The following is a 21,277-nucleotide window of genomic DNA, read 5'->3' on the forward strand; positions in this document are numbered from 1 at the left end:
TGTACAGCAAATTTTCATGGAAAGAAATCGATTTTCCCTTTCCTCTCCCATAAAATTGAGGTGGTATTTTTAAAGGAAAATTTATAAAATTATAATTGACATTATACTGTTTTAAATGTAAAATAATATTACAGCTATCAGTTTGTTTGGGAACTTAGTTCTGACTAACTTTTTCTGAGTTATTGAAGGTTGCTAGCCTTTTCATACTGAATTTTTTGTTTATTTCAACTCTTGTTTGTAAATATCCATTTTGGAACAATGGAAAGAGTACTGGATTTTGAGCCAGTGGACCTGGGATTGAATTCCACCTCTTTGTCTTACTATCTTTATGAACTTGGTTGGACATGTCCGCCTTTCTAGACCTGGTTTCCTTATTTATAAAATGAGATAGTTGGTACAAATCAATGACATTGAATTCAAATGGAAAGTGGGTCCTTGTTGCCACATGTTGATGTAAAAAAACACATTAACATTATGTGTTATGTTTTTATTTTGTCAAACATTTCCCAGTTATATTTAGTCTGATTCAGGCTCCTTCCCTTGTAGTTTTATTGCCGCAGGCTAGCAAAAGTGACAGTGAGTTTGATACCTTGTTCTAGAGGACCAGTCCCTAAGGTCTCTGTTATTTTATGATAAAACGTTCTGCATATTTTCTTCTTCAACATAAATTATGTTGAACATAATTTAACTTTTTCTAATGTAGTCTTCTTTATGATAAAGTTTTACATTGTGCTATTAATGGTGTGGGATATTGAACTGAATCAGTACTGATATTGTGTAATACCATTATTTTGTAACTGTAGGTTTGGAGCTTATTTCTAATCTTAAAGCACCTTTCTAGCAACAGGGTTACACTGCCAACAGGTGGTGGTAGGGTCCTTGGTTTCATTTCAGACTATAAGATGATAAAACTATAAGCTATCTGAGAGTTGTATTAAACTATACTTTTTAAAAAATCATATTCATAAAAATATAACAACTAAGTATAACTTTAAACATTACTTTTTAAAAGCTATTTATACAGCACACATAGAAAGCTTAAATTTCCTAAGTACTAGATTATATCCAAGTATAGTGCACAATTATGTATAAACACACACATACTACACTTTTACCTTGTTATTCCTAGACTTTAGCAAGGGTGTTCTTTTCTAAATTGAACTGCATTAGATTGACTTTAAGATGTGTTCTGTCTCCTTAAATTCAGTCCAACTTGGCAAAAGTCTTGGGGTGGTATTGTCTTTAGTTCCTTTCTTTGGTGGTTAGGCAAACTGAGACTGACCCTTTCAGTAGCTCTGTAAGCCATTTCCTTCCTTGCATCTCCTGCATGAAGGACAAGCAAAAAGTGAAATAACCAGTAATATAGGATATCACCATGCTGAGAGTATAAAAGCCTTGTTGAACATTCTCCCTTCAAAAAAAGAAGCAAGTAACTTTCCATTTTACCTTATAAAAAGACAAGTGAACCAGACTTGTGCTGTTTCTTTTATGTGGTGTGATCTTGTGGGCTCATTCTTCCAACCTATACTTGGATTAGATAGTTATGTCTCCAGACTATGGCTAGCTGGCTAGCTGCTGTTCCTCTTGAGAGGTGCAGGGGAGGGGCTTTGGTACTAAGAGAATACCTCCTCTTGGGTTCCCCCCCCCAATATTAACCTACTAGTTATTGCTTCTCCAATATAAAGTACCCAGTTAACACCAATTCATTTTTACAAAGGGATATTTACTGAGAAAGCATAGCAGGTACAATAGCATCTCCCTGAACTGGGGCTCATTCTCCCCTCTTCATACCCATTTGGTTCCTAGTGCTGTAGTGAACATTAACTTATACTTGATTGTTGTATAAAATGGTCCACTCCCCAGATAAGAATTGAGAGTACTTCCTGACCTGGAGAGTCCTTATTTCGCTTTTTAGGATTCCTCACCAAATTTATTTCTGAGTGGAGTATGGAGAAGTTGCTCGCTTGCTTTCAGGACCTGATGACTGTCAGGTTGATTCACTGTTGAATTGAGTCAAGCAGATTGTTTCTCTGGACTGGTTTCTCACCAGACTCTGATTGTTGAGGGGACCTTTGATGGATCTTCTACCCTTTTGAAGCTCACAAATTTCTGTGTTCATTACATCTAGATCAGAAAAAAAATAATATAGAGAAAAAAGAAACAGAGGTGCCCTGCATTCACAGTCACTTGGTGACTAGGTTAGGGGATAAAGGAGCTATAGAATTTGGGATGAGCTGCTGCCACTGTATCTCTGCTCACTTTAGTCCCATAACATTTTTTCTTTTTTCTCACTCTAAAGCCATCAGAGAAGAGATTCAGTTTGTGGCTTGATTATTTTGTATTCAAGCATCAGTTTTGTTTTAGCATTCATTTATTAAAAGGCTTTTGTCAGTGCGTATAACCTAAAGTAGGGAAGTAAGAGGCCCCTCTGTCACATATTTCTGGAAGCAGGCTCATCTGGCTTCATGCATATTGGCAACCCATAGAGAATATTGCACAAACCCTAAGGAATGAACCCTTATCGCCAGTCCTTTTTGTTACATTTACTTGGAGCTAAGTTTGATTTGATTTTAAATAAATTACAAACTTTCTCTACTACAGCTCTGTTCAAAATTTGTTTTAAAAGGGCCTATATATTTCCCACAAAAAATTCTTTAACAAAATTTAAGTAAAGTTTTTGAACATAGATTTAAATGACACTCCAGAACTCAATTCTATACTTGCTTTCTTGAATGCATACCTCCTATCAATTTTATGGTTTGTGTGCTTGCTTGACCTCTTAGGTAGAGAGTAACATAATTCTTTCTTCCTATAATGTTACATTTTTTTTCATTTAAAATATTCTGAATTTAATAAACACTAGCAGTTAGAATGTCTATACAAAGTGGAACAGGAAAGAGGATCACATGTGAAATTTAGTGTTTTACATGTGACATATTTGTAAAAAGAAATGTAATAAATTCATCATGTTACTTTTTAAAGCTGTCCTGCTTTACTATTTTACTTTCTAAGCTGACTTCTCTTTAGTGTTGTTAAAAACAAGTTTCATTGATCCTCTTTTCTTTGTTTTTAAGCAACACTGTTACTAGCTCTACTCTCCACTGAAACTCCATACACACACACACACACACACACACACACACACACACACACACACTCTTATAGTCAATAAGCATTATCCATCAAAACAGATCGACCCATTTGTCATGTCTAAAAATTTAAACAAAACTGAATATGGAAGTAGTCATGTCTTATGTTATCTTACCTTTGGATTTTTATTTGGCATCTCATTTTTATCATACTCATATTTTATTTCAAGGTGTCACGTGACATTTTCCTCTTGAATCATTTTGGCATAGTACACTCACTAGATGTGAATACAGGAAGACCTGGGTTCAAATACTGCCTCTTATAATAAGTGTACCATGATATACAGAATATTTAATTTTTTAAGCCTGTTTCCTCATCTGTAAAATGGATATATGAATGATTAATGTTATTGAGTGCTTAAAATGTTCAGTAGAAAAACCCTGCTTTCAAGGAGCCCACATTATAATGAGGGTAACAACACATATGGAGGATTTCATATGCCACTTAACTCCTAGTGTCTAACTCTGTGGGTCATTGTGAGGATAATATGAAATGATGTATGTAAAGCACTTTGCAGACTTCAAAGTGATATATAAATGTCATGGGATACAATGTTTCTTAAATTCTTTCTCCTTGACAGTATTCCTGGTCAGTTGCTTCTGGTAGTAGATAATTTTTTTCTTTTTTCCTTTTAAAACTTTTTTTAAAATTTTAAGTGTTTATTAATTTTTAGTTTTCAACATTCATTTCCACAAATTTTGAGTTCCAAATTTTCTCCCCTTCTCTCCTCTCCCCCACCCCATAATGTCTTGCATTCTGATTACCCCTTTCCCTCCATATGCCCTCCCTTCTAGCACACCCTTCCCTTTCCTTATCTCCATCTTCTCTCTTTTATTGTAAGGCAGGATAGATTTCTATACCCCATTACCTGTATTTCTTATTTTACAGTTGTATACAAAAATATTTCTCAACATTCGTTCCTAATACTTTGAACTCCAACTTCTCTCCCTTCCTCCCCCCCCCCCCATCCCCATTGAGAAGGCAAGCAATTCAATATAGGGTATATATGTGTAGTTTTGCAAAAGACTTCCATAATAGTCATGTTGTGTAAGACTAGCTGTATTTCCTTCCATCCTATCCTGCCCCCCCATTTATTCTGTTCTCTCTTTTGACCTTGTCTCTCCCCATAAGTGTTTACTTCTAATTACTCCCTTCCCATTTGCCCTCCCTTCTGTCATCCCCCTCACCCCACTTGTCCCCTTCTCCTCTACTTTCCCGTAGTGTAATATAGATTTTCATGCCAAATTGAGTGAGCTTGCTATTTCCTCCTTAAGCCAAATGTGAAGCAAGTAAGCTTCACTTTTTCCCTCTTACCTCTTCCCTTTTCTCCTTCATTGAATAAGCTTATTCTTGCCTCTTTTATGAGAGATAATTTGCCCCATTCCATTTCTCTCTTTCTTTTCCCAATATATTCCACTCTCACCCCTTAATTTTTATTTTTTTTAGATATCATCCCTTCTTAATCAACTCACCCTGTGCTATCTATGTGTCTATCTATCTATCTATCTTTCTACATGTATGTGTATGTGTGTGTATAATCCCTACAACTACCCAAATACTGAAAAAAGTCTCAAGAGTTACAAATATTGTCTTTCCATGTAGGAATGTAAACAGTTCAGCTTTAGAATGTCCTTTATGATTTCTCTTTCCTGTTTACCTTTTCATGCTTCTCTTGTTTCTTACGTTTGAAAGTCAGATTTTCTTTTCGGGTCTGGTCTTTTCATCAAGAATGCTTGAAAGTCCTCTATATCATTGAATGACCATTTTTTACCCTGAAGTATTATGCTCAGTTTTACTAGGTAGGTGATTTTTGGTTTTAAGCCTAAGCCTTTGATTTCTGCAATATCATATTCCAAGCCCTTCAATCCCTTAATGTAGAAGCTGCCAGATCCTGTGTTATCCTGATTGTATTTCCGCAGTACTCAAATTGTTTTTTTCTGGCTGCTTGCAATATTTTCTCCTTGACCTGGGAACTCTGGAATTTGGCTACAATATTCCTAGGAGTTTTTCTTTTTGGATCTCTTTCAGGAGGTGATTGGTGGATTCTTTCAGTATTTATTTTGCCATCTGGTTCTAGAATATCAGGGCAGTTTTCCGTGATATTTCTTGAAAGATGATGTGTAGGCTCTTTTTTTGATCATGGCTTACAGGTAGTCCCATAATTTTTAAATTGTCTTTCCTGGATCTATTTTCCAGGTCAGTTGTTTTTCCAGTGAGATACTTCATATTATCTTCTATGTTTTCCCTCTTTTGATTTTGTTTTGTAATTTCTTGGTTTCTCATAAAGTCATTAGCTTCTATCTGCTCCATTCTAATTTTTAAAGAACTTTTTTCTTCAGTGAGCTTTTGAACCTCCTTTTCCATTTGGCCAATTCTGTTCTTTAAAGCATTCTTCTCCTCATTGGCCTTTTGGACCTCTTTTGACATTTGGGTTAGTCTGTTTTTTTAAGGTGTTAATTTCTTCAGCATTTTCTTGGGTCTCCTTTAAAAGCAAGCTATTGACTTGCATTTTCATGATTTTCTTGCATCTCTCTCATTTCTCTTCCCAATTTTTCTTCTACTTACTTATTTTCAAAATCTTTTTTGAGCTCTTCCATGGCTTGAGACCATTGCATATTTATTTTGGAGGTTTTGCATGCAAAAGCCTTGACTTTTAGGTCTTCACTTGAAGACCTAAATTGTTCCTCCTCATCTGAAAGGATGGAAGAAAATAGCTGTTCACCGAGAAAGTAACCCTCTATTGTTTTATTCTTTTTTCCCTTTTTTGGGCATTTTCCCAGTCAGTTACTTGACTTTTGAGTTCTTTGTCAGGGCTGAGATTCAGATCAGCTGCTCAGTTCCCCCAAGGTCTTTAGGCAGAGGTCTCTCCGGGTTGCCACTCAGGGCTGGTTTCAGCTCAGCTGTTCACTTCCCTCAGGGGTTTTAGGTGGAGATCTCCCAGGGCCACCTCTCCAGATCATCCTCCTCTCTCTTCGATAGTTTTTTTCTTAATCTTTTTGGGTTTTTTTCCTAATTTTTTTGTCTCAAGTAGTTATTAATTTCCATTTGGTTCATTGTAATTTTCAGAGTTTGTTCTTTATTCTTTTTTCCTATTCTTTCCTCCAGAATTAAAAAAAAAATTTAATATCTTTTTAAATTTCTCTGATTTACAGTTGTTATAGAATTAACTCTCTGCTTTCAAGTTGGAATTTTAAGTGTCTCTTGATCTACAGTAGTGTATATGGTTGTCAGTGTCTTCTCTAGTTTTACTTCCTGAACTGGGGCTTTGTGTATAGGGCCAGGTTACTTCTCCTCTTGCTAGTCCTTTGGCCTGAGTCATGAGTTCCTTTTCTGATCCTCTCTTCCTGGAGTTAGGGTCTCTTCCTCCCCAATCTTCAAAGTTCCAGGAGTTGTATTTTCAGGGCCCTCTGTGGCATATCAGGACATTTCCAGGGGGACCTGTGCTGTCTGAATCTGAGTGTTGCCTTAGTAAGACTTCTGCTCTGTTTCTAGTCCCAAGTCTCCACTGTAGTTTTCAATCACCTTTGTGTTTTTCAGGGGCCATTTTCATTCTACTGCCTCTATATATGGAGCTTTGTACATTATAAGTATTCCTGACCTGTTTTTAGATAAATATTATTTCCCCCCAATTACATGTAACGATAGTTTTCAACATTCATTATTATGAGATTTTGAGTTCCAAATTTTTCTTCCTCACTTCCACCCATCCCTCCAAGATAACAAGCAGTCTGATATAGGTTATATGTGTATAGTCATGGAAACATATTTCCTTATTAATCATGTTGTGAAAGAAGAAACCAAGCAAAAGGGAAAAGCCACACACACAAAAATCAAAATAGTATGTTTTCAGTATGCATTCAGACACCATAGTATTTTCTCTGGACGTGGATAGCATTTTCCATCATGAGTCTTTTGGAATTGTCTTGGATCATTGTATTGCTGAGAAGAGCTAAGTTAATTATAGTTGATCATCACACAGTATTGTTGTTACTGTGTACAATGTTCTCCTGGTTCTACTCACTTCACTTAGCATCAGTTCATATAAGTCTTTCCAGGTTTTTCTGAAATCTGCCTGCTCATCATTTCTTACAGAATAATAGTATTTCCATTACATTCATATATCACAAGTTGTTCAGCCATTTCCCTGTTGATAGACATCCCTTTAGTTTCCAATTCTTTGTCACCCCAGAATGAGCTGCTGCAAATATGTTTGTACATGTAGGTCCTTTTCCCTTTTTATGATCTTTTTGGGATACAGACATGATAGTGGTATTGGTAGATCAAAGGGTATGCATAGTTTAATTGCCCTTTGGGCATGGCTCCAAACTGCTTTCCAGAATGGTTAGATTAGTTTACAACTCCACAACAATGTAGGAGCATTCCAATTTTCCCACATCTTCTCCAACATTTATCATTTACTTTTTTTTGTCATGTTAGCCAATCTGATAGATGTGAGCTGGTACTTCAGGGATTGTTATTATTTGCATTTCTCTAATCAGTGGTGATTTAGAGCACTTTTTCATATGACTATAAATAGCTTTAATTTCTTCATCTGAAAACTTCCTGTTTATATCCTTTGACCATTTATCAGTTGGGGAATGACTTGTATTCTTATAAATTTGACTCATTTTTCTATATATTTGAGAAATTAAGCCTTTCTCAGAGACATTGGCTGTAAAAATTGTTTTCCAGATTCCTGCTTTCCTTCTGATCTTGGTTGTATTGGTTTTGTTTGTGCAAAACCTTTTTTCATTTAATGTAATCAAAATTATTGCATTTCATAAAATTCTTTTGTTTGTACATAAGTTTTTCTTTTCTGTATAGATCTGACAAGTAAAGTATTGCTTGCTCTCTTAATTTGCTTATGGTATCCTTTATGTCTAAATCATGTACCCATTTGACCTTATCTTGATATAGGGTATGATTTATTGGTTTATGTCTAGTTTCTGCCATTCTATTTTCCAATTTTTCCAGAAGTTTTTGTCAAATAATTCTTATCCCAAAAGCTGGAGACTTTGGGTTCATCAAACAATATATTACTACAGTCATTAACTACTGTGTCTTGTGTACCTAATCTATTCCGATGATCCAGTACTCTATTTCTTAGCCAGTACCAAATAATTTGTTGATAGATGGCATATAATATAGATTTAGATCCAGTATGGCTAGGTCACCTTCCTTTGCATTTTTTCATTAATTCCCTTGATGTTCTTGACCTTTCATTCTTTCAGATGAATTTTGTTATTTTTTCTAGTTCTGTAAAATAATATTTTGGGTGTTTGATTGGTATGACACTGAATAAATAAATTAATTTAGGTAGAATTGTCATTTTTATTATATTAGCTTGACCTTCCCATGGGCAATTGTTATTTTTCCATTTGTTTAGATCTGACTTTATTTGTGTAAAAAATGTTTTGTAATTGTGTTCATATAATTCCTGGGTTTGTCTTGGCAAGTAGATTCCCAAATATTTCATATTGTCTACAGTTATGTTAAATGAAATTTCTCTTTCTGTTTCTTGCTGCTGAGTTTTGTTGGTGATATATACAAATGCTGATGCAGGTTCATTTTACATCCTATGCTATAGTTGTTAAATTATTTCAAAAAAATTTTTAGTTGATTCTCTAGGAGTCTCTAAGTATGCCATCATATTATTTGCAAAGTGTGATCATTTTGTCTCCTTATTGCTTTTTCTAATTCTTTTGATTTCTTATTGTTAAAGCTAAAATTTCTAGTACAATATTGAATAAAAAAGACTTTAAAAATTAAATGAGAAAGATTGAGGAAAAAAATTTTTTTTTTTTTATTTAGCTTTTAACATTCATTTTCACAAAATTTTGGGTTACAAATTTTTCCCCTTTTCTCCCCTCCCCCCCCAAACGCCAAGCATTCTAATTGCCCCTACGACCAATCTGCTCTCTCTTCTATCATCCCTCTCTGCCCTTGTCTCTGTCTTCTCTTTTGTCCCGTAGGGCCAGATAGCTTTCTATACCCCTTTACCTGTATTTCTTATTTCCTAGTGGTAAGAACATTACAGTTGATCCTAACACTTTGAGTTCCAACTTCTTTAGCTCCCTCCCTCTCCACCCCTTCCCTTTGGAAGGCAAGCAATTCAATATAGGCCAAATCTGTGTAGTTTTGCAAATGACTTCCATAATAGTTGTGTTGTATAGGACTAACTATATTTCCCTCCATCCTATCCTGTCCCCCATTACTTCTATTCTCTTTTGATCCTATCCCTCCCCATGAGTGTTGACCTCAAATTGCACTCTCCTCCCCATGCCCTCCCTTCTATCATCCCCCCCCACTCTGCTTATCCCCTTATCCTCCACTTGAGGAAAAATTTTTTAAAAAATCAGAATTTTTTAAAATTCTGTCAGCCAGTTAGAAAAGGAGATCCAGAGTATTTTTGAAAATTTTATTTATTTTTAATTTTCAACATTCACTTGCATAAGTTTTAAATTTTATCCACCTCGCTCTACTGTCCCCCCACCCCTAGATGGTGTGCAATCCGATTTAGACTCTACATATACATTCCTATTAAACATTTTCATATAAGTAGTATTGTATAGAAGAGTTAGAATGAATAGAAGGAACCATAAGAAAGAAAAAACAAAATGAAACAAAAGAGAGGAGATAGTATACTTCAATCTACATTCATATTCCATAGTTTTTCTCTGGATGTGGATATCATTTTCCATCATGAGTCTTTAGAAATTGTTTTAGGTCCTTGCATTGCTGAGAAGAGCTAAATTTGTCAAAGTCAGCCATCGAATACTGTCGCTGTTACTCTGTACAGTGTATTTCTGGTTCTGTTCACTTCACTGAGCATCAGTTCATATAAGTCTTTCCAGATTTTTCTGAAGTCCACTTATTCATCATTTCATACAGCATTCCATTACATTCATATACCACAACTTGTTCAGCCATTCCCCAAATGATGGACATTACCTCAGTTTCCAGTTCTTGACTACCACAAAAAGAACTGCTATAAATATTTGTGTGCCTGTAGATCCTTTGCCCATTTTTACGATCTCTTTAGGATATAGCCCTAGAAGTGATATTGCTGGGTCAAAGGGTGAGATCTAGAATCTTAAATAAGATGACTCTTGAAAATCAGAATTGGGTAAGGGGATTCCAGCGAAGTTATGAGATGAAAAAATTTAAAAAAACCAAAATGTAAAGAATGAAAAAATAGAAGAGACTGTGAAACATCTCATAAGGTGGGGGCTGGACTGTTATTCAGTGTGAGATTAAGATCAGCTGCTCAGGTGGGGGCAGGGCTGCCACACAGGGCTCAGTTCCCTCAGGTGGTTTATGATGAGACCTTCAACAATGGATACTACTGCCTACTTTGGCAGCCCAGTGCTCTGCTGCCTCTGCTGCTGCCACCTGAGGAGGCCCAAATTATGGGGACACCCTGCTCCCTTCTTGGCTAGCTGAAAAGACTCTCTCACTGACCTTTGGCACCTGTGGGTTGAGGGATCTGTGCTGCCACTGGAGTTTCTGTCCCTGAAGCCTGCATGAATCTGCTCCTCTCAATGCTGCGTGGCCAAGGCTGGGCTGGGCTCTGCTCTGGGTCTGGTGGGACAGACCTTCCCCGTTGGTCTTTCAGGTCACTCTGGCCTAGAAATCCTTGGAGTTTTTATTTGGGGTTCTCTTTTAGGAGGTGATAGGTAGGTTCTCTTAGTTTCTATTTTACCCTCTATTTCTAGGATATCAGGGCAAGTTTTCCTTGATAATTTCTTGTAAGATGCTGTCCATGTCCAGGCTCTTTTTTTTTAATCATTGCTATCAGGTAATCTAGTAATTCTTAAATTATCTTTCCTGAATCTGTTTTCCAGGTCAGTTTTTCCAGTATGATAGTTGACATTTTCTTCTGTTTTTTTTTCATTCTTTGGATTTAATTTTACTGATTCTTGATGTCTTACAGAGTCATTAGCCAACACTTGTCCAATCCTAATTTTAAGGAATTATTTTCTGAAGTAAGCTTTTGTAACTGCTTTTCTATTTGGCCAATTTTACTTTTAAAGTAGTTGTTTTCTTCGTTGGATTTTTGTGCTTCCTTTTCCAAGTTGTTGACTTTCTTCATAATTCTCTTGCATGACTCTTCATTTCTTTTCCTAATTTTTCTTCTGCCTCTCTTACTTGGTTTTTAAAATCCTTTTTGATCTCTTCCAAGAGGACGTTTTGGCCATTCATATTACCTATTGAGGCTTCACAAGCATTTTGATATTGTCATCCTCTTTTGAGTTTGTGTTTTAAGTTGAACTCTGCTTCTGGGGTATAGAAGTCACTGTCCCAAGTTTCTTGCACTGGAGGCTAGAGGTCTGGTCACTGACTTTCTGCATTGGGGCCTCTGGGGCTGGGTGGTTTGCCCAGTGTGCTGATGATCTGGCATAGTTGTCCTGTTACGTCCTCAGTTCAGCGCTGGGACTGGGGCTGGAGGGCTCACAGCTGACCTCTGCCACTGGCCTGTTGAGCTCAGACCACAGGGCCTTGGTTGCTGATATGTGTTGTGGCTAGGAGCCTCCTGCTGAGTTGCTTGGACCCTACATGTGCTGGGCTGCACTCCCCTTTTACCCAAGACGTTTACTGAAGTTCTAAGTTATTTTGGTCTGGAAAATTGTTTCCCTTTGTCTTTTTGTGGATTCTGTCACTTTAGAATTCTTTTAGAGGCTTGATTTAACATTGTTTCAGAGGGAAACTGTAGAGAACTCAGGAAACTTCCTGGTTTCTCTCCATCATTTTGGTTCCATTCCCCTGGCCTTTTTTTTTTTCCATGATGGAAAGCTGCAGGCTTGTTTGCTTCTTTTGGTGCTGGCTTGTTGGTGAAAGCCCTCTTTCCTGTTGCTTGTGGGTTTCTGGCTAACTATTTTTAGTGAAGTTCTGGGGTGGAAGGAGTCAGTTTCTCAATGGCTTTCTTGGTCATTATTCAGTCTATTTCAACATTTTTTTTTTTTTTGGCTGGAGTATATATGTATGAGCTAGACTGTCTGCTTCCTTTCAGGAAACCATCATACCTGGAATTCACACTCTTTTTCTGTCACTAATTGACATACTTACTTGTGCAATTCTATCTTCAGGTCTTCCCCAAAGTCATTTTTAATGCATATTGGTTCTTCAGTATATAAGACTGTGTTTCTATTTTATCATCAGTAATCAGCCACAATGATCTTCTTGATAGATGTAATCCAGTCTTCTACATCATTTTTATTGTCGAATGCAAGCAGTTATAGCTAAAGAAACAAGACACTGAAGGAGACACAGGAGGAAGCATCAAACCATGGCTGCCACCCTGACAACCATCTCTCCTCAGACCCATGTGGAGATGGCCCAAAACCCTGAACGCAAAAGCCTTGGGAATAGCAGTGCCCCAACACCACTAGACATGCTTCCTGCCCATAGCCATCATTGAGGAGAGAAATCACTAAGCAGTTTCTGTAGAAAAGGGGGCCAGCCATCCCTAACTGCCAAGCAGCTACTACCCTACAGGGCAGGCAAGCCAGCCTGATGGAATCAGCAAGGCACCCAAAGGGAGACACGGGGGCAGCATATGCCAAGCATGTCTGAACACAACTCTTGCCATATTGACACCATCTCTTCTTAGACCCCAGTCAGGACCCAGGGTCTGCAACCATCATCCTGGGAAGATGCAGCCTGGCAGCTGCTCTTACAGGTGCTGAAGCCACAGCTACTGAAGACAATGGAAAGAAAGTTCTTGGTACCAAAGTCTTTGACACTGTTAAATGATTCAGCATCAGAAACTGATACAGAAATGACATTAAAGGAGAATCATTATTCTCTGCTTTGCTGCTGCCCCTAAGGATCATGAAACCTTTCTGTCTGACTTGGAGTTAAAACCTTCCATATGTGTTATCTCTCCCATTAGAATGTGAGCTCTTTGAGAGCAGACTGTCCTACTTGTCCATTTGTATCCTCAGGGCTTAATATAGTGCCTTTGCATACAACATTTATTATAAATGTGTCCTTCTTTCATTCCCAAGAATCCTCCACCAACCCCTCTCTCCACACCTTTTACTTTGGAGAGTGAATTAATTTGGGTATTTACTAGCCTTGATGAACCAGTGAGCATTTCTTTTTGTCAGTTAATCAACAAATCATGTCACATTCTTTTTGGCTGTTCTTTTTTGTGTTACTTCTCTACTGTAGTGTCAGATAATTGAAATTGCTATTTTTCTGAGGCTTCTATAATTGAAATTTTACTGTTATATTGTAGCAAAATAAACATTTTATCAACACAGCATAAAATAATTGTTTATTTGGTTAAATTTTGAACATTGGCATATCTTTTTTGACTTGTTTTAGTTTGCATGAAAAAATGATTAATTCCTTTCCCAAGTAAAATAAATTTGAAGTGTTAATGTCTCACACTTTATCACTTAGACTATTTCTATGTTTTGTCTTGTAGGTTGAATATAAACTGGGATTCCAGATAGACAATCCTGTGGCTATGGACATGCCCCAGGTCAACATTTCTATTCAAGGGGAAGTCCCACGCACTTTATCAGGTGAGTATTTTTTTTTATCAAAGGTAATGTACTATGTCTGTTTCTATTTAATTAAAAAAATGTTTTAATTGCTAAGGAATGAATATATAGTAGCATAGAAAATTCAGAGCTGAACTTCCCCCCAAACTCTAAAAATAACATTAAAATTAACACATTATGTTACAGGACTAGATATAGCAGTCCTATAATAAGCTATCATTCCTATAAAGTGTAAGTGAAAGTTTATATATACATATGTGTGTGTGTGTGTATACAGTGTCTATTCAGTAAAAGCTCTTCAGATAAATACTGTTTTATGAGTCTTCCTAAACCTCAGTTTATTTGCCTGTAGAAGAAGAAAAATTATTCTACCATCTTGACAAAGGATATTGCTGAATATGACAGTTTCTGAATAGCATCACCAGCCTGTAAATTTTGCGTTTTTCTCTTCTCCCCTAGGCTCCAGTTGCTAGCTCCTTCCTCCCTTGAAAACATTTTACATTTATTTTGTATGTGTTTTATGTTTGCATTGAATATTCAGCTATATTTGTATGTATTGTAACCTTGACGTTTTCTTGGATTCCTAACTTTCTTATATCTCACCTAAACAACTAGAAGCCAAATCTTATTTCGGCTTTTACAGTTTCTCTCTCATCTTACCTCTTCTCTACCTTCTACAAGGACTAATAGTATCTTAGTTCAGGCCTTCATCACCTTTTGCCCAGATTGTCCCAAGTCCATCTTCCACACTGCTGCTAAATAATTTTCATTCAAGTACTAGTCTGGTTATATGACTCTCCTACTCATTCAACTCCAGCAGCTCCTGACGCTTCTAGACTAAAATATTCACTCTTCTGTTTATATTTCAAAGCCTTTCTTATACACCTTGGCCCCAATGTGCGTTCTCAGTCTCTCTGGATATTAATCCTCCTCCTGCACTTTGTGTGACCACTGGACTGGCCTTCTCTCTCCTCCTCACACTCCATTTCTGGGTCTGTAGACCTTGCATAACTGTCCCATATAACTGAAATGCCCTTCCTCCTTACCTCCACCCCATGGAATTCCTTTAAAATGCAGTTCAAGGCTTTCGGCTTTTCTCCCAAGCTTGGTGCCAGGATCTGCTACTTCAGTCGCATCCCAGAAACAAGATGGTGAAGTCTGGAGTCAACAGATTTGGCCGTATTGGGCACCTGGTGACTAGGGCTGCATTCACCTCAGGTGGAGTAGACATCGTGGCCATCAATGACCCCTTCATTGACCTCAACTACATGGTTTATATGTTTCAATATGACTCCACCCATGGCAAGTTCAAGGGTACTGTCAAGGCTGAGAATGGGAAGCTGGTGATCAATGGATAAGCCATTACCATCTTCCAGGAGAGGGATCCCACCAATATCAAATGGGGAGATGCTGGAGCCGAGTATGTTGTAGAGTCCACTGGAGTCTTTACCACCATGGAAAAGGCTGGGGTTCACTTGAGGGTTGGAGCCAAGAGGGTCATCATTTCTGCCCCTTCTGCTGATGCCCCAGTGTTCGTGATGGGAGTGAACCATGAGAAATATGATAATTCCCTTAAGACTGTCAGTAATGCTTCCTGCACTACCAACTGCTTGGCCCCCTTGGCCAAGGTCATTCATGACAACTTTGGCATTGTGGAAGGACTCATGACTACAGTCCATGCCATTACTGCTACCCAGAAGACAGTAGATGGCCCCTCTGGTAAGTTGTGGCATGATGGGCGTGGTGCTGCCCAAAACATCATCCCTGCTTCCACTGATGTTGCTAAGGCTGTAGGCAAGGTCATACTTGAACTGAATGGGAAGCTCACAGGCATGGCCTTCTGTGTTCCTACTCCCAGTGTATCTGTTGTGGATCTGACCTGCCGCCTAGAGAATCCTGCCAAATATGATGATATCAAGAAAGTGGTGAAGCAGGCATCAGAGGGACCCTTGAAGGGCATCTTGGGCTACACAGAGGACCAGGTTGTATCCTGTGACTTTAACAGCAACACTTACTCTTCCACCTTTGATGCTGGAGCTGGTATTGCCCTCAGTGACCACTTTGTCAAGCTCATTTCTTGGTATGACAATGAGTATGGTTACAGCAACCGTGTAGTGGACCATGAGGTCTACATGGCCTCCAAGGAGTAAAGTGAAAAGCCATGGATCTTCATCCCTAGTCAAAAAAGGAGTTCCACCACTGGGGAGCCTACATTCCTAACTTATGTTCCTGTGCTGGGGATACCATGTCCCATTCACATCCTTGTCCCAATACACCCCTGTAGTAGGGGGGAGAAGCCTAGAGTCCTGTATTGTGTACCACCAATAAAGTCACCACATTCAGTGCAAAAAAATAAAATAAAATAAAATGCAGTTCAAGCACTGTCTTGTGCATGAATCCTTTCTGCATTTCCCTTCCTTCAACTGCTAGTTTACTCCCTCCCAAACTACGTTGTATTCAGTGATTTTTATTCACTTTATATTCATTTATGTTTAGCATTTGTTTCACTTTATGTTTATATATTTATTCACTTTATATTCATGCTGTATTAATTTGCAGATGTGCATAGGGTCTCCCCATTAGCATAGATGATCCTTGAGAGTAGGGAATTGTTTCATTCTTTGAATTTTTATCCCCAGCACCTAGCATAGTAGGCACTTAATAAATTTATGTTGATTTGATTAATTGATTCTTCCTCCTAAAAGAATGTGAACTCCTTGAAGGCAAGGACTGCTTTGTTTTTATCTTTCTAACCTCAGTGCCTGACTCATAGGTGTTTAATATATGTTTATTAAAATGAGTTTCTCTGTATTTACATGTGTTGCTTTTACATGTGCAGCTCAGAATTACTTTCAAATCTATTTAGTCAGTTTTAAATTACTCATGTTTTAATAATGGCATTTTGCCACAAATTTTTCTAATTATTGAAGTATCATCTTTAACTTTTTTAATTATTTATGTGACTCAGCTATTTATGTGTTGTTTTTTTGTTTTTTTTAACAGTATTTCGCGTTGAACTTTCCTGCACTGGAAAAGTAGATTCTGAGATAATGGTACTAATGCAACTGAACCTGACAATAAATTCTTCAAAAAATTTCACAGTCTTAAATTTCAAACGAAGGAAAATGTGCTACAAAAGTAAGGCATCAACTTTGAAAATGAATTTTTTACATAGGTGTGTCTACTTTTTTCTGTGCAAAGAAAAAATCATAAGATTTTTATGATTCTTCTATAGATATTACAGTGAATATTTTATTATATTTTGCAGATGAGAAAATACTTATAAAGTAAATTCAGAGATAATCCCCAGATTGTGTATTCCAGAAAATCTATTACAAAAGAATTAACATGCAAAGATGTGTCATCTCTGGTTATGTAGGGGACATTGTTGTACTTAAAGACTCAAATATGTGGTTGTTCTGCAAGATAGAGGGATATAGCTTGAGTCAGGAATAGGATAACATATTCAGCTAGGTAATCTCAGTATTAACCTAAACTACTAACTAAGCACCAAATTACTCTGGAAAGGAATCCATCCTTAAATGTGAACAGTAGCCAGGGATAGTGTTTGCTGGCCAGCCATTTACCAAAACATGACAGATAATTATTCAGTTATTACATCTCTTATCAGATATATTTTTGATTTATTAAGTATGTCAAATTTATCAAATGTATTTTTGACTTATTAAATATATCAAATTTAATGTTAGTAATTTTTTTAAGTAACTGGATAAATTCATTAGTGATACCTTTTCTTTAAAAAAAACAATTTATTGTACTGACTTAGAACACAAATAAAATTTCAATACTAATTTTGTACATATGTAGCAATATTCATCTAGCCATTATTCATTCTATTAAATTTATTTCATGTGATGTAGTGAATGAAGTGTTAGAATCAAGAAGATTCATATCCTCTTCTAAAGAGTTATTAGCTTTGTGACCATAGGCACAAAGCATCATCTTGCAGCATCATCAGTTTTCTTACCTGTAAAATGGGAATAATAATACTTATCTCACTAGGTTATTGTGAGGATCAAAAGATCAAATGAGATAATACATATTTTCAAACCATAACACTTCCATACTAGTACTTTCATGATTATTTATCACAGTGGAAATCATTCCTGCTCATTGTAATTGAGTAAATTAAGTTATATTTTGTTTCACAGTTTAGGTTTCATAGCCAATGGTGAATCACTAGAGATTTTAAAATCCGTTTTGTTTATCTTGATCCCTTGTTTTGTCTTATTTTTTATACTGGAGCAATTCCTTCATTTTATTATGCATGTATTACAACTGAGCTCTTCTTCTAGAGAATAGGAATAAGGATGGGGAAAAAAAGTGAATGTCACACATAGCACACAGTCTAACACAGCGCAGTGACATGAGTTCTGTTTTTAGCTTTGCCATTAGCTAGGTCTGTGACTTTGGTGAACCTCACTTCTCCAGGCCTCAGGTTCTTCATCTGTAAAATCAGTGACTTTGGTTAGAATGTTCCAAGGAGTCATTCCAGGTCTAAAAATCTATGATACTAAAGCTAGTCAAATTTCAGTTATCTCAACATTATTCTTATGTGACATAGCCACTTTCTTGGTAAGAAGACATAATTGGCTGTTTAAAAACTTACTAAATTCAAAATAAGTATAAACAGAATATTAATTTAGTTTTGACTGTCTTATGACAGACCTTAATTTTTTATTGTAAAATAATGCATTCTGTTGCAAAGCAGAAAATTAATGTATTTAAGAACAGAAAATGGACTTCTAAAGTATCTTTTTATTATATTTTTCAATCAGAGCTTGAAGAAGTCAAAACTCCAACTTCTGACAAAAATGGCAACAGAACCATTTGTAAGTACGCTGTCACTGGTTTTAAAAAATCATTTGGGGAATAAAACATGGAGATTTTGTATGAATAACCACTTCCATCTATATAGCTATAAAAAGTCGTAATATGGGAATATAAAATGGTGATAATTTGTATTTATTTCAATTCAATTGCTTCCTTTGTCTTAAGCAAATCAAAAAAATTATGTTAATGCCATTTATTTCAAATTCTGGTTATTGTTCAAAATGTTCTGGACATTCAAGTTCTGGATTTTTTGTATAATGAGTATTGTATGTATTTAATAATATGATTACCAGAACCTGGTCATCAGTCAATTAACAAGCATTTATTAAGAATCTTCTATGTTTCAGGCACTGTGGATACTAATACAAAAAAAGAAACAATTACTGTTTTTAAGGAATTTTTATTATATCAGAGGAGACCACACATATAAGTTTATGTGAAATAAATTCAGAATAAATGCAAAGTAGTTAAATTCTAGGTATTTATGGAAGAGGGGTGCTCTTAGTTGTGGCTCTTAGTTGTCCATACATACACATAATGCACGCATATATACACGTGTATTCATACATAGAAATGTATGTATATGGTTCACATATGTGTGTGTGTATACTATGTGTGTGTATGTACCCCAACTAGCTATCTTTCTCTCTGTTTCCAGCCAACCCCAGTCTCTTCCCTGAGTTTTAGTCATGCATTATCAGTTGTCTTTTAGACATTTCATACTGGATGTTCCAGGAACATCTCTTAAACTCAATGTGTCCAAAATTCAATTGATTATCTTTCTCTCCACTCTCTCTCTATTCTCATTTTCCTTATTTCTACTAAAGGTACCAGCATATCTAGATCTACATCAGATATCTATTCCTCTGCATAAGGATGAGGGTAAACCTAATGAATATAATGAGATTACCAAAAGAGAAACGATAAAAGAAGAGAAGAGATCTAGGACAGCACCTCAGGGAACAATCTCAATTAAGGAATCTTATGGATGACAAGCCAGCAATGGAGATGGATAAGGAACCATTAGACATGGAGGAGGAGAACTAGGAAAGAGTAGTGTCAAAAATTTTCAGAGACAAGGTAGTATCCAAGAGTTTAAGATGTCTATGAGCCATCCAGTTTGAGATAACAAATTGTTATGTGGTACTGCAGCTTAGGGGAGAGTCTGAGTCTGGATATATAGATTTGTGAGTCATCTGTGTGAAGATGATGATTAAACCTATCCACAATTATGTTTTACAAGTAGGAAGTTAGTTAAAAATTTCATTCTCATTATCTAACTAGAGTATTATATGGAAACTATCTAGCTGTCCTCACACATTAGTTAAGGGTTGAGAATCTCTTGAGTAGTAGTTTAAATATGGTCTTTAGTTTCAAATTAAATCATTCAGCATTTTTTAAATTCCTACTCTGTGCAAGATACCGGAAATATGAAGGCAGAAATGAGAAATAGAACATACCATTTAACAGCTTACATTCTGTTAGAGAATATAACATGTAAACCAGTAAGTACTGTACAAGATAATTACATGATAATGTGAGGAAAAAGGACAGTTAGGGAGATCAAGAAAGGCTTCTCGGAGGAGGTGGCACATGAATTTGAGCCCTGAAGCAACCAGGGCTTGTGAGAGGGAGAGCTGAAAATGAAAGTCTTTTCCAAGAATTTCTTTTGTAAAAGCCTAGAGGCAGAAGTTGAATTTCTGAGTTCTGGTAATAGCCAAAAAGCCAATTTGACTGGAATGGAAGGAACAGTGTTAAATATTTTGGAAAGGTAAACTGGAATGCCAGATATTTTGTTTTGTTCTAAAGGTAATAGGGAGCCTCTGAAACTTAAGGCATGAGAGCATACAGCGATAGCTGGAAGGGAACTTAGATGCCATCTAGTTTAGCCGCTTATTTTTACAGATGAGGAAGATGAGACCCAGGGAGGTTATGCTCAAAGTCACTTGTAGAGAGGATGGTGGTGCTGCAGTGATGCCTGTGCTATTGGAAATTTATTTTGGCAGAAGTGAAGAGATTGAGTTGGAGAAACAAGAGAGTGGAATCAGGGAAATCAATTAGGAACCTATTTAAGTAGTCAGGTGAGAAGGATGTGAAGTAGGGGGTGACAGCCATGACTGATACAGCAGATATTGTGGAAGTGTATTTGAAAATAATTGGCAACTGACTGGATATGAGTGTGAGGAAGAGTTAAAAGAATGACTCTGAGCTTGTGCACCTGCTGCAAAAAGTAGTAGTACTCTCAACAGAAACTGGGGAATTTAAAGTAAATGGAGCAGGGTTTGGGGAAAAGATTATGAATTTTTTTTAAAAAAAATTTAACATGTTGAGTTTGAGATGCCTCTAAGAGGGACATCCAGATAGAGGTATCTGGGAAGCATTTAGTGATGAAAGCTGGATATCATACAGATTTAAAGATCATTTACATAGAGATGTTAACTGAACCAGATGGAGATGATGAGTTCACAGAGGGAGAAAGATGCAAAGAAAGAAGAGAAGTGGGTCCAGGACAACCTTAGGGAATAGTTTTATTTATGGGATATGGAATGGATATTGATCTAGCAAAGACATTTGAAGAATTGCCAGACAAAGTAGGAGGCAAAGCAGGGAAAAAACATTGTTGTGAAAGTTGAGGGAGGAGAGAATATTCAGGAGAAAGAATGGTCAGTATTAGTATCTTCAAAGAGGTCTGGGAAAAGTCTATCAGATTTAGCAGCTAAATGATGGTTGTTAACTTTGGACAAAGCTGTTTCAGTGGAGTG

The 21,277-nt window shown here is 36.6% G+C and overlaps 1 protein-coding gene and 1 pseudogene across 3 annotated transcripts in view; both read left to right on the forward strand.

Moving 5' to 3' along the window:
- RYK (receptor like tyrosine kinase) overlaps positions 1–21,277 on the forward strand; it is a 111,182-nt gene that overhangs the window by 33,626 nt on the left and 56,279 nt on the right. For all 3 annotated transcript variants that reach the window (XR_011967931.1, XM_072613611.1, XM_072613612.1), the window contains exons 3-5: positions 13,583–13,682; positions 16,665–16,799; positions 18,461–18,514. Coding sequence is in view for 2 of the 3 variants with exons in the window: in XM_072613611.1 (XP_072469712.1) it covers positions 13,583–13,682; positions 16,665–16,799; positions 18,461–18,514 (289 nt within the window). In the remaining variant the exon portion in view is untranslated. The remainder of the gene's footprint in view (positions 1–13,582; positions 13,683–16,664; positions 16,800–18,460; positions 18,515–21,277) is intronic.
- Positions 14,744–16,624, forward strand: LOC140506434 (glyceraldehyde-3-phosphate dehydrogenase-like; annotated as a pseudogene).

The sequence above is a fragment of the Notamacropus eugenii genome, chromosome 5 (assembly GCF_028372415.1).
Source record: "Notamacropus eugenii isolate mMacEug1 chromosome 5, mMacEug1.pri_v2, whole genome shotgun sequence".
Classification (NCBI taxonomy): domain Eukaryota; kingdom Metazoa; phylum Chordata; class Mammalia; order Diprotodontia; family Macropodidae; genus Notamacropus; species Notamacropus eugenii.